Here is a 26198-nt window from a genome sequence, read left to right as displayed (position 1 = left end):
ACGTCCAGCCAACAGTCTACCAGAAAGCATCTTGCAAAGTCCAGGGCTTGAGTCTAGCCAAATGCCTGTCAACTGGCAGTGTGGCGTCCTTCCACCAACAAGGACGCCCACCACACCGCTCGATATGGGTGGGGTTTCTTCCTATCATGTGCTGCACCCGTGTGGCTATCCAGCCAGTGTGGCTGCCAGCCGCAAGTACTGATCAGTGAAAACAGCAAAGGCGCGCAAAACTTCGTCCACATCATGACTCGGTCCTGCTGCCATCGATCAACACACCAGACGGCAGGCTAAACTTTGACTTGCAGCACGCTACATCATATCCGTGAGGGGACTCCGGTACTTAACACCAACAACAGATCAGCGCATCTACTGTCTGGGATCTATCGCCAAGACAGCGGGGACGTTGCATTGGAGTCTTTATGCTGAAGAACAGATCTGGAGTCGAGACCTGGAGCTTACTTGGTTTCCACATCGCACAGCATCGTTGCACTTGCGACACGTCAAGCTTCTACAAAGCCTGGTGGATGCTGTTCGGATAACAACTTCACCTTTGCTGTAACACGATGGATTATAGAGACGAAGAAGCACTTGTACGGACGTCTTTCGAAAACGCCAGGAACAATGGAAACCTTTCACCTCGCGGCAACAGGTCAAGGTCATCAACACCGCCGTGGGATCAAGACAACACCCTCACAATGCCTCCAAAGACCATTATACTCGGGGTCTGGCCACATGCACGCAGTGATCACATCGAATACTATGTTCGAGGCTATGAGTCGTTGTACCCCACTGCGAAGTTACTACTCTTGCAACACTCACGGACCTCAACGAAGCATATCGAAACCGTGGTGTCGACCTTGATCTGCGACGAAGAGAAGCAGCGTCTTCCATTTCAGCAACCAAGTGTCCTTGTGCACTTATTCGGAGACGATGCAGCTGCCCAAGTATGCCGTCTACTACGATCATATCGCATGCGAACAGCTCAAACCCTGGATGTCAAATCTATCATCCTGGACTCGACGCCTGTCATTGTCGCGCCTGACCATCAAATTCTCCGGCGATCACCTGTACAACTTTTGGTGTTTATTTGGATCCTCATCACATCGGTCTTCTGGGGAGTTAATTCAACCATGAGTCTCCTGTTCTCAGGTTCGAACGGCACGGATGTCAGAGGGGATCTTCACGACCCCGATCTACTGCCAGCTACTGCCAAGAAATGCTACATTTTCCCAGAGAACGACCTGATGTTTGCATGGGACAGTCCTTCTATCGATGACCCACAATGTCACCGACACGACTTCCGGATCCGAAGGAACAGCATTGATCACAAGCAACACTGGACTAGCAACCAAGAACGATATTGGCTTGGTGTCGAAAACGCCTGGGATGGGCGGTGATGCGGTGGGTATGCAGACCAGTTCAATGGAGATGCGTTGTCACAACATGATAGCTGGGCGTGTTGTGCCTGCATATTTACTGCGCTGCCAGCTGGTCGGGCTGCACACCTGTAATCGACAACACCACATAGATGATGAAAGCACGAATAGACGATACAACATGAGCAATACGCACCATCCTTGTCACAACCACTGCAGTGTCACCGCGCCTCCGCATCTCTCCACAGACTCCCATATTACAAGGCGTACACGACCCATCAAACAAAGCAACGACGCGCACATCTCCTATGCCTCATCATCTGCAATTCCCCGGACAATGACGCGCACAATCGACCAACAAAGCTATGCCAAGGCGAAGCCTATGCATGTAAGCTCCGACGACCGACGACCAAGAACAGTCTTGAGATCATTCCGGGACTATGCAAGACTTTCTCATGACTTGGCAGAGGTGGGGTAGCCATTGAGGTGTGAGAAGATGCTGGGAGTGTTACGAGGCGCAGATGCGGTGGTCCGGCTGGATGTGTTGTGGCACTTAGGACTTGCGAGATGCAGATGCAGTGCAATACCGGGACAGTATGTGTGGACTTTAGCGCGTTTCAGGTCATGCTGTATCGGATGCAGCGCCGAATGATGAGGAGCTGTGGGTGAGTGGGGATGAGGTGGAGGATGTGGGTTTGTGGATTGTGGGAGAGATGGCATGCGGCTCTGCTGCTCTGCCAGTCGAGACTTGAGAAAGCGGCGGCCGACTTCAGGTTGTGTACATGGTGACGTCTTCGTTGGTAGAAGTGCTAGCCCCTGTGGCAGCTTTCGCAGACGACGCGAGATCGCATTCGAGCCACGACAAGTCCGTTCCATAGCAGTGTCCTGAGACATATATCATGGCTCTCTTCCCAGGCAACCCGACACAGCCAGCCAAGCAGTGAGAGTATTGACGTCTGGAGGGATTGTCTAATCTACGACATGGCGACTACCATCCACGAGCTCCCTCTTATGTTCATATCCAATAGCTCGTATCGAACAGCGTCATACAAGGCGGAGCACCCCAAGAGATGTAAAGTCCTCAGCTCGTACTTTACCGCTCAAGTCGAGAGAGGAGCGAGTCAAAGCATGCTATCCGTCGCACCTTTCCCAACCACCAGCTTTATACCACCGCACACCATTATGGCTCAATCTATCTAGAATGGCGTTTTCTAGCACAGATTGTTCTTGAAGAAAGTGAAGTCACCACTGTACGTGTGTGTCTTGACGTCTCCCATCACATCGATCACGATGTAGTCTTCGCTTCGGATGAACGCCCTCGCAAACTGCTCTTTGTCTTGCTGAGCATCTGTGTTGAACAAGCGAGCAGCTACGTTGGTCGAATCCCAGCTGAGATAGTTAGCAAAACCCTTTTACTCCAAGAGGAAAACACTTACGAGTAGAGCTGACAGGTTCCACGAGCACTGCGTCCCGCATCGGGGTTCGGAATGATCGACATCCTCGTCGACCGTACTCAGATGCCCACAAGAGGGCGTCTTGACCGGCTTGGTGAGCAGGGTTGTTCTGGAAGGGTACGCTGGCGCTGACGATTGGCACAATGGCGGCCCCGGTGTTGAAAGCCCGTTGAGCATCGAACCAGCAAGACAAGTACTCAGTGACCAAGAAGCGATACTGGAAAACATCGAGGTAGGCTTTGTTGTTCACGATCGTGAGCTCGCCGTCGTTGATCTGAGGGATGACCTGGAGACCGTCGAAGCCGTTGTCCTTGGCGTACTGCAGGCATGTGGCCTTGTGATCCTTCTGGTTGAGCTTGTGATTGGTTGAGTCGATGGCCTTCTTGGCGAAGAATTTGAGATACACCTGCTTTGAAGTTCCGGTCTTCTTGACTAGACCGGCCGCCGTTTTGAAGGTACCTGGGTCCTGGATGTCAAGTATGAGCATGAAATTTGGCTTATCCAGGTTCTTCAGATGGCCCAGCATTGCTTCCAAGAACTCCATCTTCTGAGCGCCATCAGGCTTGATGATCTTGCCTTGACGGCCGTACACCTTGAGAGGAACCAGGTTCCAGAAGTCTGCGAAGTGTTGGTTGATGAAGATTGGTTTTGGTGCTGGCTGAGACTTCAGAGCCACCTTCGTGGGGAATCAGCATCAGCGACGATCAGAGCCGTTACAGGACTGTCTTACATCGATCGGGTTCATCAAACCCTTTGCATTATCCTGGATTGTAGCACGATTTGAGATCATGTCGTGAGTGACCCACAGAACTCCATCCTTAGAGGGACGAACGTCGAACTCAACGCCTGGCAGACCGAAGTCTGCTGCGCGCTGGAGGGCTGAGACGGTGTTCTCGGCGATGTTGGAGCCATCAGTCACGTCGTGGAACAGGCCACGATGCGCAAGAGTTTGGTATGCTGAGATCGAAGGGGTCAGAAGAGCTGTAGCGACGAAGCAAGATGTCCAGAGCGAGGAAGGCATTTCGTAAGGTATTGCTGCTTGAAGATGCGAGTTGGTTTTGCTTATGACTTCGGCTCCAAACGATGCCGCGAGCCTTTCTTATATGCCTCCCAGCATTCACATACCCAGTCTCTTTGCCCTGTCAAACTTCGCACGAGCTTTTCTAGGCTTCCAGACACGTTCTCGGCCCATTCGACCTCATCGATTTCGTCCAGCAACCGCTATGGTATCGAGAACGTGCGCGATCGCTTTCAGAGGACGCTCAGTCTGTTCCATTGTGGGCTCATGGCTTGCTGGCAGCTGATAGGCCGACGAGCACATCAACTGTTATTCGGTCCTGCACTACGCATCAATACGATGTTGTTGCAGCCTGGAGGATACCTTGGGTCCAGTGACCCTTCCAGACTGGTTGGAAGTTTCCACGACTGCGCAACCCCATGAGCAAGTAACCCATTGAGTTGTCGCTAATGGCAGCAGCTTGGCTAGGAAACGACGCTGCCTGTTGTGGCTTCGTATCGCACTCAAAGCGAGGCTCGATGCAGACAGGGCTGCACGGCTGCAAATCGTTAGGTGAAGTCGGACACAGAGTTTCGCACCACTGCAACAGACCATTGACCCCGGAGAGTTGCATCACTGTTCGTTCGCTGCGATTATTGCGTGACGCTCTCTTCATTCACATAGAGCCCGCGCTGTGGTTGAGTTGGCTGCAATGTCAACAACCTTGGGCGTCTGCCGTTGGCCACAACCTGCGATATGTAGGACCATATGGCACTCCAAAAAGCAGGACACTCAAAGGATCGCAAAGTACCTTCAGCGTGACATCCTGCTGTGTATGCCTTGAAACCTCTGGTCTTTGAGCATCAGGACACTCGGGCGTATCTGCAGCGTCTCTAGTCGAAGCTCTGGTGATCCAGCTCTCACTAAGCGAGCATTCAGTGAGTTCATCTGAAAGCTTTAGAAGTTTCGAGCCACGTTACAGCAGCCCACGACCAAGGTTACTTCGAAGAGCTTGGTATTGCTTGGGAGGTTGGAATAGACTTCGGCAACACGAGCTTCAGCTGGGGAGAAGACCAAACACCGCCCAATGCCACCAGGTACCGATCGATGGTAGCGCCAGTGTGTTGGGCCTTTCATTGCTTACATGATGGCGATCCACAAAAGCCTTATGCATGCTTGCTGGTAACTCCCGAAGCGTCTCCCAGCGTGTATGCAACCAGATGGAAGGCGCATGTCTGTCCTCCCCTCTGATACGCGATTCCTCGTACTAAAGCCACGTGGTCACTCTCATTGGCCAGAGCCAACCTTGTTCGACAAAATATCGTATTCACCAGGTTGTGCATCGATGATACTGTAGGCTTGCTGCGATATCTGGACTTCTGTCGAACAGCGGAAGGACTTGAGCTTCTCGTTGCTGTTGTTCGTGCGACACTGGTCCACAGGCAGAATGATGTGCCCTTTTGCATTCACGGCAGCATGCTTCGTCATTCTTCTCGCTGGACTCGTCTCTGGTCGCGAGATCTCCAGTTAAGTCCAGGTCTACCATTTCCCATCGAACACGTCAGGATCCTTCAGCTCAGGTCCATTCACGATTCCGCTGAACAAGAATGCCAGCTTGCCATACCTGGGAAATGCTCCTCGGATCCCAGACAGCCACATCTCACGTTGCAATTACACGAAGCACTGCTACGTGACACCTCTTGGCTTCGGGAAGGACGACTCCTCCAACATCCTAGCGGCCGTGCAGCAGTGTGGTACAGATGGGATCATCACCCTACCTGCGCCATTCGTATACACGATCTCGCATCGTATGCACATGAAGCTCCAGAATGCCAGACTCGAAGTTTTTGGAACACTATCTTTTGAACCCGACCTGCTTTACTGGATCCAGAACTCATTTCGCATCGAGTTCCAGAATCAGTCCACGTCGTGGATTGTAGAAGGACACGATATCGAAATCGACGAAGGCGGCTGGGCACAGGGCGGTGTCAATGGAAATGGCCAGGCGTGGATGACTCGTACTCAAGGTCGGAGCAATCAATTCGGGCGACCGATTCCACTGACGATATTCAACTCGACAAACGTCTCAGTGAAGAATTTCTCCATACGGCAGCCACAGTTCTGGACTTTCTATGCACAGGATGTCCAACACCTAGAGATGAGCGGCATCTTTATCAATGGAACAAACACCGACCCCGCTGGCAACAGATCCAATTGTAAGTCCAAGCTTGGGTATGACGCCTGAGATCTTGCGTCTGACCACTTTGTAGATGAGACCAACATCGATGGGTTTAATGGTGTCCGGGTCAATCATGCTCGCCTGGCAGACTGGTATTTCCATGGCGGTGACGACTGTATTGCCCTGAAAGGCAACTCCACGAACTTCGCCATCAGCAACATAACTTGCCTAGGAGGTGGGATCGCATTCGGTTCGATCGGCCAGTACAAGGAGTCTCCAGACTTCGTCTCCAATGTCACGGCTCAGGACATTTCGGTAGCAAAGGATATTCGCCCCCCGACAGGAGGAGCGGGTGTGTCTGGCGGTGCATACTTCAAGAGTTGGGTCGGCGTTGAAGCCGGTCAGCCGCCGCAAGGTGGAGGTGGAGGTGAGTCGAGCTCTTCATCTTGTGTGAATTTGCTAATGTCTTGCTGCAAGGCACTGGACGAGTGGACAATATCACGTTCACCGGCTTGAGCGTGCAGAACGTGACCAATGCCATCTTCGTAAACAAATGCTACTTCAAGGTACCCTCCCAAGCACAGCACTGCGATACCAGTACTTTGGTGTTTGGCGACCTGACTTTCTCCAATGTGTCCGGGACTGTCAAAGGCAGCACGGGAGTCTCGCTGAACTGTTCAGCTGCAGCGCCGTGTCAAGACATCAAGCTGGAAGACGTCAGGCTAGCTTCGGTTGCTAACAAGAGCGTCGCTCTTACTTGTGTCAACGCGAAGGGGTTGATGGTGCAACCTGTAACAGCACGCTGCCCTCCATGATATACCATAAGCATAGATCGCTACCGTAGCCATAGACAACACATGTATGTCCCAGCAGAGCTCTCATGGTCTTCGGCCAGTCCTTTCAGCCCAGCTCTTGCATGTTCATGATCCATGCGTGCGTAAGGAGCCAGTTTTTCAGCGGCGGTCAGGCGTAGGTATGTCTCAAGGTCGAGCTGGCGTATCGTCTTTGATTCACCACAAAAACGTGCTGTTGGCGGTTGTGAACCTCCAAAGGTAAGCGTAGCGGAGTGGAGCTCTCTACCAACCCTTCTAGACTGCAAAGTAGCGTGCGATCCACGCTACCGCTACCCGACGTACAGTGCTTATTATACGACGACATAGGCGTTAGCGACGAGTATATGTTTGCGAGTTCGCCAACAGGCTGTGAGAACCTTGGCGAGTGCGAATCTGAGATACAGAAAAGCTACCTGAGAAAACTCTAAATACAAAGCTGAGCGCCAAGCCGGCGGTGTGTTCGGATAAGAACGTCACAAGGCACAGTGCGGTAGGTCACGTGACCCTAAAACTTGAAAGTTGACCAATCAGAGCGGGCGCCAAGGCTAGTTGAGGGCTGGTGATAGAGCTCCACTCCCTCCTCGCTGACGCCACCACCTACTGTACGCTCGAGTGTTCGCAAGCTCACACGTCGCTACGGTGGATGGCTAGCGCTCGTCGGTCGTTACGCTTAATCAATGCGGGACCATTGCAAGTCCGTCTAGTCGTTCGAGGGCCAGGGCAAGAGCTTTGTCAGAAGAGTACGTCTTGCCACCGGCGTAAAGGCCGGTTCCGCGAGTTTGGATCACGAAGCGAAGTCTTTCCTTTTCGTCTCCTATGGCCAGCAGTTTCCCGTCTGCGACGAAACATTGCAATGGAAGCCACACATATGTTGAGACAAGGAAGATCACGACGCGCAACGTATCGTGACAAGCCCAAACACCGGAGCCAAGTTTCTCCGAGGCAACCCGTGGAAATGAACCTTGAGATCGAACTTGCTTCCTTTCCTTTCACATCACCACGATCATCATAACTTGGAATTCGATCAATGCCAGCTAGTGCACACACTCACTGATGACAAAGGCTGACGAACACTCCGGGAAGGTGATCGAAATGCGAGCTCAGCCACAGCCAGAGCACACATGACAACGTGGACCAAGTCTATGTATCGGATCACTAACATTCACTCCCCAGAGCCACTTGGGACGCGAACGACCGTTGGCATATGGAACTTTACCCGGCCGCGGACGAACTTGACACAGGTCACCGATCATCGCTCAGTCAAGGTCCATATCATTCCTGCGAAACAGTCAGCACATCCTCCATCAACCCCAAGAGCAAACATACCAGTACAGCGTCTGATGCTGGACTTCCGGACCCGTCTGCATCAGCTCCCAGTCGAAGATTAACCGGACGTACTCCATCATATGACTGGCCACCTTGATCTGCCCAACATCTGTGGGATGGAATAATGGGCTATTATCGTTATGCTGCATGATTCCAGTGGTGTTGTAGTAGTACACGAAGCCCTCGCCGCCCTTCTTGTTCAGCTTGCCATTGTTGAAGTGCTTCACTATAGTCTGGATCTCCTCGTAGAAGCCGGCTCCTTGCACCCACGTGCTGCCGACTTGACCCCAACCACTCCACAAGGACTGGACGATGATCTGAGTCTCCGGCCAGACTTCGTGGACTTGCTCGATCAGGCTGATGTAAGCGGCCGTGAAGCTCTCGGAGGTGACGTTGTTGTGGGTGTTGTTGTCGTTCGTGCCGATGTTGATGATGGTCAGATCTGGATGTTCCTGCTTCGAGAAGTCCCAATCTGGAGCGTCTGTCAGATTCGGGCCATACATCTCCACAGCACGACCGCTCGTATCGACAGTCTTCTTCCATTGATGAGATTGGCCTCGAGGGTTTCCCCAGCAGTCGGTGTCGGTCACACAGACTCCGGGGTATGCTGTGAGGCTGAACTCGGTGTTGCCTAGACCATATGCAAGACCCCAGGCCCAGGAACTGATGCCTTCGAGAGTATCACCGTAGCCAGAGGACAGCGAGTCGCCGATGACTTCGATGCGACGAGCGTAATCTGGAATTTTGACCAAACTGGCATTGCCGCCTGAGAGATGCACTTTCTCGATCTGAACACCGAACGCCCAATTCGTGACTCGCAGCTCCAGCGTTCGCAGGTTGTCTATGGAGGTAGTCAAGTTCCAGCCTGGTGTGCTAGGGTCGATGAACAGATGGGTGGATTTCGCGGTCACATTCGTCAGCGTCCAGTCTTGGCCATCGAGTCTGTATGCGAGCAATACTCCAGGTGAGGTGTAGTTGCCAAAACTGATGGCCACATTGTCTGCTTGGAAGCCAAACTTCAATCCGGGAGCGGACCACCACGAGATGTACTGCTCGTCCCAACGTCCTTTGTAAGATAGTTCAGCACAGTCGGGTGCGTAGTCTCTCCACTGTGTTCCATTGCCATAGCTCTGGAGAGAGATTTCTGTGCTTGGGTAGTTGCTTGGCCGGACTTGATCATTCTGCCAGATCGTTGCACTCGCAAGACCGCCAAGACAAACCAATGGGAGCAACGATGTCTTCATCTCGATCTTTTTGGCGAGTGTCCAACTTGTTCGGTGGAGGCAGCGAAGTCCTCAAGTACTTAGCACATCCTCCTGCAAGCCATGAGAAGAGCAGCGTAACATCGAAATTTATCTTCGATACCCACTCTTCGGTACCCATTATCCTCGGTGCCTACCCTAACTTCGATAGCCACTTCCGAAGTGGTGTCGCTAATACGGATGTTGCTATATCAATTCACTATACGCTTAATGAGTACCAAGATTTTAGGCGCTTTGTAATAGGTATATACTATATAGAAATAATTATATATATAATATATATAAGTTAGCGTTACTTATATATTATATTACTACTAAGATTACGATATAGTAGATACTAAAGCTCGGGTATTAAGCTACGGAGCTAAATCCGCGGTATTATTATTACGTTAGGAGTATAGAAAGTTATTATATAGGCTTATAAAGGGTGTTTTAAAAGTAGACTATATAACGTACTTTACTACCGAGCGGGCTATACTACCGAGCGGGCCACTTTTGCTAAGAACTGTACTACTTCTACTTTAATTACGACGGTATCTTAATACGACGACATCCTATAGAATCGTTACTAGGAGGACAATTCCTCTTTAAATTCTTCGCTATCTAGCGAGTCTACTTAATAGGTACGTACGTTATACCCCGACTCACTATATTGCTTATAGCGTCGTAGCCTTAGTACTAGCCGAACACTATCTAGCGACTCTCTACTTACTTCCTACCTCCTAGTATCCTCTAGAGGTATTAATTGCGACGCCTTATCGAAGGTTAGAGACCCTCTAGACTGAATATACTTACGCTTTCGTACTTTCCGCTATATAAGGGCCTCGTTAGACTTGCGTAGCTTACTAATCTCGCTTCGTATAAGAGCTATCTAATACGCTATCTCTCTACTCCCTCTCTATTGCCCTATTGAACGACCTTCCCCTTTCTACTACGCCTTTCTAAACCCGTAACGACGCTCTAAGACGTAATAATACCTATTATAAACCCTGTCTCGTCGAAGTTATAGGTGTCCTAGTTAAGGATGCTATACTTCTCCTTTATATTACGTATAAGTAAGAACTACTTCTCGATAACGTCTAGATCTTCTATTAGGGCTCGCTAACGATCGTATCTACGTGTTATACGAACCTTTAGCTCACGATGCCGCCTAATAAACCTGTCTGTCTAATTGAGACTAGCGGGCTTAAGACCCTTCTCTTATAGTAATAAATCGGCTATTACTCGTATACTAGCCTTTAATAGCGGGAAATCTCTAAGATCTAGCTCGAGTATATACTCAAGTATCACCCTCTCTTCTAGCTCTATAAGCTTCTTCGAATTGGGCTCGTAGTCACCCCGAGGAGGACGTCTATTCAATCGATACCCTAGTATAGTTCGAGACGCGTTGTATACCTTTATAGTAAGTCGATTCATAATTGTCGCGTCGCGTTCCGTAGCCTAGACAGCTAAGGTCAGTTTGGCCTCGTTTAAAGACAATATACGCTATAATAGTAGTTATATAGCTATATCTATAAAAGTGGTATAGTTCTTAGTAAAAGTAGCCCGCTCGGTAGTATAGCCCGCTCGGTAGTAAAGTACGTTACGCATTATAAGTACTTTAGCTTTAACGGCGTAAAACAAACTACGTTAAGAGGCTATAGGGTATACAATAAATATGCCGGTATATAGAGCGTAAGGATCTTATAGTCTAGATAGTAGTCCTTAAAACCCTAGTATATAGCTCTTATAGCCGTCTAAAATAAGCAACCTATAGCTACCTATAGAACGCGCCTCTATATATACGTCAAAGTGGTTTAACTACTCGAGGCTAAGCACGTTATTTATCTATCTATTCTCGGAGACCGTAAGCCTCTAATCCTACGGTATATCTACCTCTCTATACTATACTAAAATATAGACGCGCCCTTTATAGATAATAAAGGGCGAGGTCGAGTAGCTAGCGGTATAGATACCCTAAATGACTATAACCTACTCTCTAATACTAGGCTAAATGGCCGTAGGGCGAGAGCGTCGTTCTAAGCTAGTAACGGCTTTTATAGAGCTTATAACGTATATTTAAAAGCCCGTCTTACCGAAGTTATAGATATCCTCGTTATGTACGCTATATTTAGTAATCGTCTCTTATATAAGCTTAAAATAGGCGCTTATAACTTATAGATCTTCCTAGAGTATTCTCTAACGGTCCTTTGCTCGGTTAAAGGCCGTTTTAAGCTCGGTAGAGCGTAAAACAAATCTCTCTACCTAGTTCTTACCTACCGGATCCGCGTCGCGTTTACTAAGTAGCTTATCCGCTATATCTACTACCTCGCTAAGGGTAGGCGTAAATCCTCGCGAATCGAGGTCGAGGATATATCGAATAATTGTCTATTCTTCGGTTAATATAAGTTTATACTAGATAGGACGAGTATAGACGCGAGGAGTAATTCCGTAGTACCGGCTAGTTAGCGTCAAATAAGGTACGTAATATACTATAGCTACGCGTAGGAGACTCGGAAATTAGCCCTAATAATAGGTAGAGAGGGTAAGAGTAATTCTAGCTTCTTTATTAGACGATTATATATTAACGTACTTTACTACCGAGCGGTATAAGGGAGCCGTTCTTAATATAGGGTAAATAACGAAGTTGTTAGACAGGCTATCTAAGAGGAGTACGAGGTACGGAAAGTTAATATATAAGCCGAGGCATACGGGCCGGCCCGTGCCGAGTCACGTAACCGACTACTATTCACTAGACGTCTACCTAGGCCCGTAATACCACCCCCCCTCCAAAAAATCGGCCTGTCCTTAGTACTATTCTTCCTTACGACGTAGGCCTACGCGAAGGTCGTATCGTTCTCTAGATTATCTGCTTTATTATCTATCGCGTTATTATCTATTACTTCGTCCTCTATAACGTCGTCTTTGTCGTCGGTCGTTAAGTTATCTATTACTACGCTCTTACGCTTTACTATACTATTATTATCCTCGCTATATCGGATACCGAGAGAGTCGTAGCGATTTACGAAGTCTATAAAGGCCTCCGTTATAGGCGCTATTATATAAGTATCTAAAGAGCTATAGGACCTAATACTATTCGAAGATAGCGGTGCCGTTACGGTTATAGAGTTATAGGAAGCTTCCTATTTGTATTAACGTATATTACTCGTATTCCTACTATCGGCCGCTCTTCTCGGGTCCGTACTATACGGGTCTTTATCTAAAGCTACTATCGCTATTAGACTAACATAGTCATCTGCCTTATATAGGAGAGCTATAGGCGCTGTTTCTGCCTAAAGGTAGTGCCTACCTATAGTTACTACTTTAGCTATAACTAATACCGACGCGGAGGGGTTCGCTTCGTTCGCTACCTATCCTTCTAGTACTATAAAGCCGGTAGGTATTAGTTTCCTTAGGCTGTTATAGTAGAAGTCTATAATAGAGGCGGCGGCTATCTCTATTATATCCTCCGCTAGCTCCTATAATAGATCCTCGTCGTCTCCTACCTAACTAACTAGATACTTATACTAGCCGTACTTCCTCCGTATATTTAGGATCTTATCTATATACTAGAACTGATCAATTCCCTCTTCGTTCTCCACCTCGATCGGCGGTAGGGTTAGTTCTACTTAGCTAGGTAACGCTTTATATATAGGGAGTAAGAGGTTCGTATAGAATCCGTTATATAGGTTTCCTAGCGACCGCGGTAGGCTTAGGCGATACGTATCGTTCGGCAGTACTTCTGTTATTACGTAGGGGCCTACGTAGCGATAGTTAAGCTTCTTAGATAGCCGAGCTATACGCTAGTTACGGGTACTTAAGTAGACTTTGTCGCCTACCTCGTACGTAGGTACTAGCGTACGATATTAATTAGCAAAGTCGGCTTATAAGTCTTATATTATATATATTACTTCGTATAGATACTCCTATATATCGCTTATTCTCTTTACGAAAGCGTCGGCCGATTGTACGTTAAGCTTCTACTTAGCGGGTATCGCTCGGATCGGAAGGTCTAGCTCGCCGTCTACGTATCGCGGTAGTTTACCGTAGTTAGCTATAAATAGTGACACTCCTATACTTTTAGATACTCTGTCATTAGCTATAAATTCTACTAGCGGTAGCTAATCCGGCTAGTCGTCCTAGGTATAGTTAATAAAAGCTCGGAGGTACTTTTCTATTTCCTTATTTATGTTCTCGCTCTGTCTATCGGTCTCGGGGTAGTATCTAGTAGACAACTTTCGCTTAATCTATAGCAACTCGTAGAGGCGTTACTAGAATGCTAATAACTATTACGGACCGCGATTAGACGTAATCGACTTTAGGAGCCCGTACCTACTAAACACGTACTTAATATAGATATACGCGATATACTCGGCCTTTATACTTAGTACTAGGATTAGGTACCTCTTCTTACTTAGTCTATTAGTTACTATTAGGACGTTCTAATAGGTCTAGCTATTAGTAGTATAGCGTCCTTCGGGTAGCTCGACTACGAAGTCTATAGCTACGTCTTCCTAGGTATCGAATAGAATCGGTATCGGGTATAGTAGGCTATATAGCTTTTTAGTTAAAGTCGTAGTGTTTATATATACTCGATAACTACGGTAGAAAGTACGAACGGTACGCGCTATCCTCGGCTATATATAGTACTAGGTAACCTTCTTATATATCTTAGCTCTTCCTAGATATCCGGTAGTAGGTATATCGTAGAAGGACTTAATAATTCGGCTATAGACCGTATAATGCTTATCTTCGGACGGTAGTACGAATAGTCTAAGCCCGCTAAACCGGTTCTTTATATAGATTATGTTGTTAATAATAATAGCGTCGCGGTCGTTAAGCTTACTACTACGGAGTAAAGTTACCTTCTATTTATCGCGGAGTTACTATAGAGCTTCTTAGGCGTTGTCTTAGTTATATAGATTCCGGATGTCGGTCTCGAGGCCCTAGTCGATAACTACGCTAGTATTCGTAGTCGTAGCTATAGATATAATCCTACTAGCTAAGAGACTTAGAGCCTTAGAGGCGGGGACGTTTATTCCCGCTATACTAAGGAATCGTTTAGGGCCGAGTAGTACGCGGTTTTAGTATTATCGGCGTAGGTCGTTAGTATTATACCGCTCCGGTAGGTCCTACGTCCGTCGTATTAGGCTATCGGGCTTTCTACCTTATTTGCCCGGTTAATATACGATCTTAAAGAAGAACTAGGAGAGGAATTCGGCCTAGCGTACTTAGCGTCGGTTTAGCTCTTTCGTAGTTATAAACTACTCTAGGTTTTTATAGTTAGAGTAGACGAGTACCGGCTTACCGCTATCTTTTAGGTTCTTAAAGTAGCCTTCCTTACTATCTATATCTCCGGCTATAAGCTCCGGTCGCTATTCTTCGAAGGCCTTAACGATCGTAAGTAGTTCCTTATCGTAGATATAGTAATTATATTCCTAGGGGGACATCTTCTTAGAAAGGTAAGCGATAGGCCGTAGTACGCCGTCTTTATCTCGCTAGCTAAGTATAGTAGCCGTTACGAAGTCAGATATATTAGTTTTAAGTACTATCTCTCTTCCGTGTTTAAATATAGCTAATACGACACCTTCGGCGTCCGTAAATACCTATTTAAGTCCCTCGAATACAGATTAACATTCTAGGGACTATATAAAAACTACGTCCTTCTTAGTAAGCCTAACTAGCGGTAGGACGATCTTGCTATAGTTCTTAATAAATCTTTAGTAAAAGCCTACGAATCCGTTAAACGTAAGGATATTCTTAGCCGACTACGGCGTAGCCTAGTCTCGTATAGCCTATACTTTAGCTAGGTCTATAGACACGCCGTCCTTACTAATAATAAGGCCTAGGTACTTCGTAGATTACGTATAGAACTCGTACTTAGAGAAGTCTAGCTACAATCCCGCGCCTTAAATCTTCTAAAGGACCTTCTTTATATATTCTATATACTCTTCCTAGGTGTCGCTAAAGATAAGAATGTCGTCTAAGTATATAGAGTAGAAATTATTAAGGAACTCGCGAAGAGTATCGTTAATATAAGACTAAAATGTGCCTAGCGTATTATATAATCTAAACGGCATTACTAAGTACTCGAACTGTCTATATCTAGTAGTAAATACGGTCTTCTATACGTGACCCTCCGTAATACGGATACGATTAAAGGCGGCGATTATATCGAGCTTAGTAAACTACTCCTTGCCCGCTATCCTATTAAGCGTGTCTTATATTAAGGGGATAGGGTATCTAGACTTTAACGTAATAGCGTTTAGGCCGCGATAGTCTACGTATATCCGAAGTCTACTACTAGGCTTACGTACTATAAGTACGGGCGAAGCTATATCCGCTCGTCCTACGTACCTTCGAATCTTCTAGTCGGCTAGGTAGCTATCCGTCTAACGCTTAATCACTTTATCCTCCTAAGGAGATATACGGAATAGATACTTAACAGGTAGCTTACTTCCTTCCTTAAGGTTGATCTTATAATCGATACCTAGTCGGTATAGTAGTAGCTTATATACTATTAAATAGGTATAAGTGACGTAGTAGTAGAAGACGGCGGATCACACGAAAGACGAAGAAGGACCTAATAGGATAGCGTGTATCTATATATAGTATCGCCGGTATTAGTATAGGTAGATGCTAGGTGTCCGGATGTTTACTAGCCTATAGGCTAGTAAACCCTAGTTACGTAATCTAGTTATATAACACACCTACACCTATATACTTATCCTACGGCCTATATGTTCTTAATACTCCTACTTAGGCCACATAGTCTCCTATAATCCCTTTACGTAAGCTAGAGCTACCTTACAAAGTTTTAGAACTACTAGCTATTAAGGGGCTTTATTAACCTATTAGTAGCTATGTCCTTTATATAGTAGTAGTTCACTACAATCTTCTTCTACTACTAGAGATGTCTAATATAGTTATATACAACATCAATATGCTTTGACCTTTTATATATATAGGCATCTTTAAAAGTGTTAAAGCGGCTTAGTTGTTACCTGTAAGCTTGACTAGCCTTAGCTCGTTAACAGTGCCCTTACTTACCCTTATACTCGGCTAGAAAGAGCTGTTTCCTACTAGTTCTAGGCACCCTATTTCCCTAAGGACAGTAGTAAGAAATTGTGACTACTTTACGGCTACGTTTATAGCTATAAACTAAGCTTCTATTGTTAATGTTATAATAGACTTCTACTTCCTACTTATCTAGGACATAGGTAATCTATAAAGAAACTACACGTATCCTAGAATTAAGACTCTATCCACTTTGTCTATAGCGTAGTTAGAGTCCGAGTATCCCTAGAGATTGCCCCCTCCCTTTCTATATATAAGACCTAGGTCTAGGTACGACCGTAGGTATCGGGAGAGCTTCTTTAAAGCCTTTATATACTACTACGAGGGATCAGTAATATATAAGCTAATTCTTCTAAGGGGGAATGCTAAGTCTGGCCTTGTCATTGTCTTAGCCACATCTAGGTACTATTATAGCTCTAGTAATCCTGTTTGTTACACCTCTTATCTATAGGTGCCGTAGGCACTAAATGCTCGTAGCTCTCTATAGGTAAGTAGGTTAGCGTAGCCTTCTCTCTAGCTATATTCATCTTAGCTAAGTTAGCGTGGACATAGTGTCCTTGATTAAGCTTTAAAGTGCCTTAGGACCTGTCTCTTATAATCCTTATTCTAAGGATCTTCGTAGGTTCACTAAGATCTTTAATCTTAAACACTTTTCTAAGCTTAGCCTTAAACTACTAAACATCTAATAGCTTCGGAGCTATAATAGGTATGTCATCTATATAGGTAAGGACTATAAGGTCTCTATCCGTATAGATAAGTAGGTATAGATCTACCTAGGACTAGGTAAATCTAATCTTCTCTAGCTTCGTAACATAGAGCTTGTTCTAGTCTCTAGCTACTTACTTAAGCCTATAAAGGCTTCGTAGGACCTTAAACACTATGTTTAGAGGTGCTTTAACTCCTAGGGGTGGGATTATATAGATGTCTTTAAGAAGGCTACTTTAGGTAAAAGTGTTAAGATGTAGCATCTCAAAGGGAGTCAACAATCAGGAAGTGATCTGGCAGCCTGAGGCATCCACAATGACTCAGCTTGTAGGGAGATACCTTCTCTCCCCTTTAGCTTAGATAGACATCTAACACAATCAACATATTGGTTCCTGATATATTGCTGCATGCTCGTGCTATTAGTCAGTTGAAGATTGATCTCTTACTCCACTCCGCTGCCATCCACCCGTACCTGTTTCAACAGGTTATGAGCCCGGGTTTGTGCAGGAATAAGAGCAACCTATATCAGTACAGGTTACTTGTATCCCTTGCTATCGTAGCAGAAAACATCTGGGAATCAGAAGTCTACCCCGTCTATCCTATCAAGGAGCTTAGTTCGATACTAAGTGATAGGTAACCCAGACAAGGACTCTGTGCGGCTTACTCAAAGCCAATACCTTGAAGATACTCTGTAGGCAGAACTGCATCGAGATACTATCAAGAAGGACTTCAAGTAAGTCATTTGAAGCTCTGCTAGGAGAGACAGACCTGTGTCCTAGCCCCGAGACCTCACACCGCTCCTTCTTTACTTTACCAAGCAGGCCTTGGTATCCACACCTACGAACTTTCCTATTCTACACCAGAAGCCTCAGCAGGATCTGAGCCACCACCTTGGAACATACACACCTTGTTTCATTACATCCAATTTATTATAGATTCATACCAAGAGAAGACAGAGGAGAAGGGAGGCAAAATCCCAATTCTTGGGAGGGACAATTAGAAGAGATGGTTCAACCTTCAGAGATACAAGATGGAGAGCCAATCAGCATTCTTTGCAATTGATGACCTAATGGAAGTGTCTTTTGACAACATCAAGGGCAAGACTCTGAAACTCCAAGAAGAGGCTACAACCAAAGAGATCCTCAATACGCCAACATGGACAAGACACAATGCAGTATGCAACTTCAGTATCCTTAGTAGGATCATAGAAGAAGATGAATTTGAGCTTGAGGGCTCATGTGAATCTGGAAGAGCTGCTGAGAAGTGGGTGTATCTCTGGAACAAGTATAGCTAGGTGCTACCAACCTATGCACATGAGCTCACAAAGCAATTTGTGACCTTTGAGATGAGTGAAGAGTTCACCATCAGATCTGCATGGACACACCTGGTTTCTCTTGGAAAAAGGATTGCTGATGTTGACCCAGAGGGTCAGCATTACAGGAAAGCTGATGTGAGGATGACCCAGCTCTTAAGCTCACTGCCACCTGACTACCATGTAGCCAGGGATACTATCATGGCTCAGCCAAAGATGGATCATGAAAGGACCTTAAAGATCCTTGAAGCTCAAGAAGCCAGGTTGGATCCCTCTAAGGCTGAGTATGGCATGGCAGCCACCTGGGTCAAGCCCTCAGGTCTAGCAAGACCACTCTCCTGCCTTCTCTGTGAGAAGGATCATCTGATCAAGGACTGCCCTAATTTGCCTGAGGCAAGAAAGGTCCTTAGATCTCATTCCCAACCACCATCTTCCCAGAATACAACACATGTCAAGAAGAAGAGAACTCCACCACCCACTTCAAGGAGGACACCAAGAGAGAAGTCCTCTATGGAAGAACTTAAGAAAATGGTGAAGAAACTCAGCTCTGACATGCTGTCACTCCAGAAGAACCAGGCCCAGTCTTATACCTCTAAAGCAAAGAAGACTGGAAAAGGTTTCTCCGCCCAAGAGTCACCATGCAGCTCATCCCCAGAGACAATGTCTGATGATGATGAGTATGATGAAGTGGCTCACTCAACTGTAGAAGTCCAAGGCAAGTTCCCCTCGTCAGAGTGGTTACTTGACTCCTGTGCTTCATCCCATATGACTGACCAAAGCTGCCTCTTTAGATCTATGACTCCCTTGACAAGGAAGAAATGGATCAAAGTGGGAGGTGGGTTTTTATTGGCCACTCATATTGGGAATGCAGAGATGAGTGGGAGAGCTGGCAGAAAAGTTGTTTTGGAAGATGTCCTGCTTGTACCCAAGCTAGGAGTGAACCTGGTTTCATGGAACCAGTTTAGCAAGCAGTTTGGTGTGCAACCTCCATCATTTTCTCTTGTTTCCCCCTCTGGTGAGACTGTTGTCCAGACAAAGCTCCTTGGGGGGGTTCTATTCATTGATGAGATTTCTCCTCTCCTACAAGAACGGGCACATTACTCATCATGTGCACCACCAATAGAGAATGCCTTTGTGACTGCTCAATCAGAGACCGACCTGAAGCAGTGGGAGCTTTGGCATAGAAGATTTGCACACTTTAGGAAGAATTTGCTCCAGAATCTTCACAAGGTAACAGACTTGAAAGAACCCATTCCTATCCCTAAGGATGGCTTTCACCAGTGCAGAGTATGCTCAATAGCAAAGATGAAGAAGTACAAAGGCAAAGTTACAGAGAGAAGACCTGAAAGACTTGCCCTTGTATCTATTGACATATGTGGCCCACTACCAATCTCAAGACTAGGATTCAAATACTGGCTTGAGATTGTTGACAACTTCTCTAGGAAGAAGTGGACCTTTCCTCTTAGGAAAAGAGAAGATGCTCCAGTTGCTCTCCAGAACTGGAAGATCAAAGCAGAGAGGAAATCATCAGCGCAGCTGAAAGCAGTAAGACTTGACAATGCAAAAGAACTTATTGCATTAGTGAAGCAGTGGGAGAAGGATTTGGGGATTGGGCTCGAGCCGACTGAGGCATACAACTCTCTACAGAATGGACCAGTTGAGAGGTCAATACAAACCTTAGAGGACTCTATAAGGGCAATGCTTGAAGAGGCTAAAATGCCGGTTGAATTTTGGCCTGAAGCACTAGAGGCCCAAACTTATATGAGGAACAAACTACCAAATGGCCCAGATTACGATGGGTTCAAGGTTTCACCAGATGAGGCTTTTGATGGTATCAAACCGACCATCAACCATTTGAAAGTTTGGGGATGCAAAGCTGTTGTCTATATGGACACAAGATCCCAACCTCAATGGGCAAGAAGTGACAAGCTAATGAATAGGGGTAAAGAAGCAGTGTTTATTGGGTATGTTGAAAACACAGCTAAAGCCTGGCTCTTTTGGGAACCAGACATGAGAGCTGTTAAACAACACACACATGCAGACTTCTTTGAGGACCAGCCTGGAGGTGATATAGGTCTCAATGTTCCAACATTGAATCTACCAAGCAGTGCACCAGCTAGGAAGCCCTTAGGAAGGCCGAGGAAGAACGTATCCTTAGGACAATCTACCTACCATTCAGGCGTCTATCAGAGCCCCCCCGAAATAGATCAGCCAATTGAGAGCCCTAAAGTCGCTCAGCCGAGAAAGCTGTTTGTGCAACTTCCCCAGCCTCCGGAGAACGTAGGGGAATTTCAGAAAATCGATCAGCCAATTGAGAGAAGCTCCCTAGATCCCCAGGAAATAGACGTTACTAGGTCACAAGTGACGGTCCCTAAATCATCCCTTGGAAAGAGAAAGGCTGACTATGATGTTGAGGGCTATGACATGAAACAGAAAGCCCCAAGATCTATGGTCCCTAAGCCCGAACTAACCACTGAAGTGGGAGAAGCAATGGACCTCTCAGAGAACCTTGCTGCTTTTCACCAAGCTTTCTTTGCAGCCATGCAATCAGTGGACAGTTCAATACCATGGGATAGCGAATTCCTGGAAGAAGTTGAGGAAATGGCCTTTGCAGCAACTGTAGAAGCTATTGCATACAAGCAAGAGGTCCCAATTCCAAAATCCTACAAGGATGCTGTGAATGACAAGAAATGGGGACATCTTTGGAAGGAAGCAATCCAAAAGGAACTAGATGCTCTACAGAGTAACAACACCTAGGAAAATTCTGTTCCACCAAAAGGAGCAAATCTGGTTACATCAAGATGGGTCTTTGATATTAAGAGAAGCATTAGTGGAGCTATTGAAAAGTTCAAGGCTAGACTAGTTGCAAGGGGCTTCTCACAGAAGTTTGGTGTTGACTTTATGGAGACATTTGCACCTACAGTAAGACAGGACACCCTTAGGGTGTTTATGGCTATTGTGTGTAAGAAGGATCTTCATCTTCACCAAGTGGATGTGAACAATGCATTCACAGAAAGCACCCTCTATGAAGACATCTTCATGTTACCACCACCAGGAGTTGAGCTTCCACCAAACATGGTGTTCAAAATCCTCAAAAGCTTGTATGGACTTAAGCAAGCAGCTAGAGATTGGAATCAACTCTGTGTGTCAAAGCTCAGAGAGATTGGATTCACACAGTCAGAAGTGGATCCATGCCTACTTATCCATAAGAAGAGGGAGATCATAATCCTTATACATGTGGATGACATTCCAATTGCTGCACCAAAGTTGACAGATGTTCTCTGGTTCAAAAGAGAACTTGGCAAGATCTTCAAGATCAAAGATCTAGGTGAACCTGAAAAGATCCTTGGCATGAGAGTCACAAGGGACAGGAAGAGAGGAATCCTGAAACTTGACCAAGGACACTTTGTTAGGGACAGCCTAGCCAAGATGGGAATGAACCATGAGAAGGCAGCACCTACACACTCACCCATGGACAGCTATGAGGCCCTCAAACCTTCAAGCCACATGGATGAGAGGTGTGACAAGGCAGAGTACCAGAGTATTAATGGTACTTGGATGTGGCCAGCAACAATCACAAGGCCAGACATTGCTTTTGCCCTAGGAAGGATGAGCTCATTTGTGAGTGAACCATCCACCTACCACATGAAGGCTTTGAAGAAGATCACTAGGTACCTAAGATCATACCCTGATCTAGGACTTCAGTTCTCAAAGTCTGGAAAAGGACACCTTATTGGATACTGTGATTCTGATTATGCAATGGACAAAGCAGACAGAGTCTCAATCCTTGGGTATGTCTTCTTCCTCTGTGGGGCACCAGTTTCTTGGATGAGCAAGAAGCAAAAGTCTGTAGCAACATCCACAATGGAGGCTGAATACATGGCTATGAATGCATGTGCGAAGCAGTCCCAATTCCTAGCTTCACTGCTGAGGGAAATGGATTGTCCAGAGTTAGTGGGAGACTGTTCCCATCAACCAAGAATCACTGGAAACCAGGAGACTGTATCAAATTTGAGACCAGTCCAATTAAGAGGTGACAATCAAGCTGCCCTCACCCTAGTGAAAGATGCACATGTTCATGACAAGTCGAAGCACATTGACATTGCCTATAACGCTGTTAGGAAACTTTGGTGGAGGAGGCTTATTGCTGTTGAGTACACCCCAACCTCTGAGATGGTTGCAGACGGGTTTACAAAACCAAAGACTGGTCCACACTTCCAGAGGTTTGTAAGCCAGCTGAACCTGTCATAAAAAGGTCCAAGTACTATTGACAGGAAGTGAGCAGACTGTAACCTCCCATACGAGATGAGTGGGAGTGTTAAGATGTAGCATCTCAAAGGGAGTCAACAATCAGGAAGTGATCTGGCAGCCTGAGGCATCCACAATGACTCAGCTTGTAGGGAGATACCTTCTCTCCCCTTTAGCTTAGATAGACATCTAACACAATCAACATATTGGTTCCTAATATATTGCTGCATGCTCGTGCTATTAGTCAGTTGAAGATTGATCTCTTACTCCACTCCGCTACCATCTACCCGTACTTGTTTCAACAGTTTCTATATCTTTAACCTATTACTTTATAGGTCCTTCGTAGTACGTATTCTACGGTTAGTAAAGGAGGTCGAATAAAGTATAAGGGAGCCGTTCTTAATATAGGGCAAATAACGAAATTATTAGATAGGCTATCTAAGAGGAGCACAAGGTACGGAAAGTTAATATATAAGCCGAGGTATACGGGCCGGCCCGTAACGAGTTACGTAACCGACTACTATTTACTAGACGTCCGCCTAGGCCCGTAATAAGCGGGCTATACTACCGAGCGGGCTACTTTTACTAAGAACTATACCACTTCTATAGATATAGCTATATAACTACTATTATAGCGTATATTATCTTTAAACAAGGCTAAACTAACCTTAGCTATCTAGGCTACGGAACGCGACGCGATAATTACGAATCGACTTACTATAAAGGTATACGACGCGTCTCGAACTATACTAGGGTATCGATTGAATAGACGACCTCCTCGGGGTAACTACTATTACGGTTCACCTCGTAAGGCTACACTTAGTATCACGTGACCTAGTGCACTAGCGCGCCCGGACCCTAGACCCTGACCTCGACGTTTACTTTATCGCGGCTTCGCGACTTTCTTATCTTCTCTTCTTCGTAGAACTTATTCGATTCTAAGGTATTAATACGTTTACGCCCTATCTTACGCCTTGTCCGTATTATTAAGTTCTACCGCCCTTAGATCGCCGAGCCGTACGATTATAGACTACGTATCGCTACTACGACCGCGTACGAGCGAGATTCGAATAGCCGTAGGTACTAATACGACTATCGGACTAGACGAATTATCCTTTATCCTAACACTTAACCTAAACTCTCTTACGAAGGCGTTCCTCCGAGAAGCCCGATAAAAGCGGAACGGCGTACTTAGCGTAGCGTAGTAAGAGGTAGAAGACGAGTCGTAGTAGGATCCGGATTTCGACGATACCGTAGGTATAGAACGACTACGTAATATAGCGTAAGAGATATAGAACGAGACTTAGGGTCGCGGAGATACTAAGTAGGCTCGTTAGTAAGAGAAAGAACGTTAGCGCTAGAAGTACTAAGAGCTACTACGTAATAAGTATAACCGACGTTAGTCTAAGAAGGAAACTCGACTCCGTATAGGTAGAAAGGATAAGACCTTATAATAGGGTATACGTACGCGGAAGGAGGAACATCTTAGCTACCGCTATACGATACCGATTAACTTTACCTAGAAGGGCGAAGAGGTAGAATATAGGCTACGGTATAACCCTACCGAGTTCTAGATTACTATAGCCGAGGAGCTTTCTCGCTCGGTTACTAAGAACCTAGAAGCCTAGCTAGATGTCCTAGACGAACACCGTCTCGCCTACCTCGGTCTTAAGGAGGTACGGGAGGTATTAACTACTTAGAAGAGTCGGCTATAGGCTAAGGCTAATCGGTATAAGGGTAAGTTAGTATCGCTCTAAGTAACACTCGACGAGCTTAGGGACGATAAGGACTTAGTAGCTAAGATCGCTCACCTAAAGAAGTTAGGTAAGAAGGCGGCCGCTAAGATTAAGAACTTACGTAGTCGTAATATAGATCTAGCTAGCGAACTCGAAGCAACCTAGACTAAGTTAGCTACTAAGTAGAGCTTAGGTAAGCATACTACTACGTTTATTACGGATCTATAAGCCTAGCTAAAGGAGCGCGATGACTATATCGCTTAGCTAAAGCCTAAGGAACCGATACCTCTACTACCTCCTACGAGGTAGAAGTCCGCCCTCGAGAAGCTACTCGACGGCGAGGACCCTAGTGTTAAGATAGGTATAATAAAGACTAAGAAAGCTACCTCTACCGTAGCTAGCGACAATAATAATACTACGGTAGTCTTAGTTAACGCCGCTATCTAGCGTAGTAACGGCGGTACCTATAACCCGATTAACTCGAGGAAGATTCCTATATTCTTAGCTAACACACCTAATTATAAGGATGAACTAGGATTTATAGAGTAGAAGGAGAAAGTAGAGGACTACATAACTATAGAAGAGTTATATAGCCGATTATCTATAGTATACTTAGTAGTATTTAACAACTTCGTCGTCGGTAATACTAACGCCCGCCTACGGCTATATAAGAAGAAGGTGACCGGTTAGCGTGAGTTGATAATAGTGCTAAACGACTCTTACGGCGAGCACTATAAGCTTAAGAAGCATAAGAAGGCTTATAATAACTACACCTAAGGTAATCGTATATTTGACGTATTTTGTACTAAGTTCCTAAAGTACGGGTACTACCTAGAGAAGATAGATAAGGAACTTATCGACGATATCTAGGACAAGCTGAACGATAAGTTAAAGCAGGCACTAGTATATCGCGACGACTTTAACAACCTCCTAGCCCTTTAGCGATACCTTCGCGATATCGAACTGAAATTAGACGATATTAAGGGTTCTAGCGGAGGCGGTAGCGGCCGTAATAGTAGTGGCCGTCGCGGTAGTAACGAAGGTAAGCCTAAGTATGTCTACTATAACGAGAAGATTCGTAAGGAATATAATCTTAAAGCCGCTAAGTACGATAGTTATACCTTCCGTAATCTTACTAAGGAAGAAGTAGCTAAGCCTAAGGAGAATATGTTCTACTACGTGTATAAGGCTATAGACTATAAGGGTGCCTAGTCGCCTAAGTGTCCCTTTAAGAAGTATAAGAAGACTAGTAGCGACGCTAATAACGCTACGAAGAACGTATCGATCTAGGTCGGCGACGTACTAGTAGAGCTTAAGGCTACCGAGTCGGGGGAAGCCTAGGCTCTAGTCGTGTACGTACCGACTAGTAGCCTATACTCGCGCCTAGTACTAATCCTCCAAAGACGGTACTACTAGAGCCTCCTAAGGTTACGCCCTTATTATATTACCGTTATAGAGGAAAGAGGAACCCTATATAGTAGGAAATAGCAATTAGTAACATCCCTATAATCTTTAGTCCGGAGGTTATACTATATACTATAAAGACGATAGACCTTCCGCTAAGAAGCTCGTATATTATAGTAGTAGGCGTAGCGGGTAGTAAGTTAGTACGTATTCTAATAGATCCCGGTACCGAGTCGCTATTTTATAATACGAAGTTTGCGAAGAAACATCTATTACGAATACGACTGCCTTAGGCTTAGAAGATAGGCCT

The 26198-nt window shown here is 45.9% G+C and overlaps 4 protein-coding genes across 4 annotated transcripts; 2 read left to right on the top strand and 2 right to left on the bottom strand.

The window, feature by feature from the left end:
* Positions 1–563: 563 nt before the first annotated feature.
* On the top strand, positions 564–1397 carry CLAFUR5_09265 (uncharacterized protein; the record flags this gene model as incomplete). Its single annotated transcript, XM_047908413.1, has 1 exon — positions 564–1397. One exon carries the CDS (start codon positions 564–566, stop codon positions 1395–1397), a length of 834 nt encoding a protein of 277 aa, XP_047765897.1.
* A 1190-nt stretch (positions 1398–2587) lies between these two features.
* On the bottom strand, positions 2588–3851 carry CLAFUR5_09264 (uncharacterized protein; the record flags this gene model as incomplete). The annotated part of the gene is made up of 4 exons (XM_047908412.1): positions 2588–2765; positions 2813–2839; positions 2890–3506; positions 3561–3851. 4 exons carry the CDS (start codon positions 3849–3851, stop codon positions 2588–2590), a joined length of 1113 nt encoding a protein of 370 aa, XP_047765898.1.
* Positions 3852–5637: 1786 nt separating this feature from the next.
* Positions 5638–6821, top strand: CLAFUR5_09263 (Putative galacturan 1,4-alpha-galacturonidase A; the record flags this gene model as incomplete). Its single annotated transcript, XM_047908411.1, has 3 exons — positions 5638–6043; positions 6098–6433; positions 6484–6821. The coding sequence occupies 3 exons, from the start codon at positions 5638–5640 to the stop codon at positions 6819–6821; spliced, it is 1080 nt and encodes a 359-aa protein (XP_047765869.1).
* Positions 6822–8095: 1274 nt separating this feature from the next.
* CLAFUR5_09262 (uncharacterized protein) lies at positions 8096–9409 on the bottom strand (the record flags this gene model as incomplete). Its single annotated transcript, XM_047908410.1, has 2 exons — positions 8096–8117; positions 8166–9409. The coding sequence occupies 2 exons, from the start codon at positions 9407–9409 to the stop codon at positions 8096–8098; spliced, it is 1266 nt and encodes a 421-aa protein (XP_047765870.1).
* Positions 9410–26198: the final 16789 nt, after the last annotated feature.

Source organism: Fulvia fulva, chromosome 9 (genome assembly GCF_020509005.1).
Source record: "Fulvia fulva chromosome 9, complete sequence".
Lineage (NCBI taxonomy): Eukaryota > Fungi > Ascomycota > Dothideomycetes > Mycosphaerellales > Mycosphaerellaceae > Fulvia > Fulvia fulva.
Note: the sequence above shows the minus strand (reverse complement) of the source record. Positions and strands in the feature narration are given on the sequence as shown.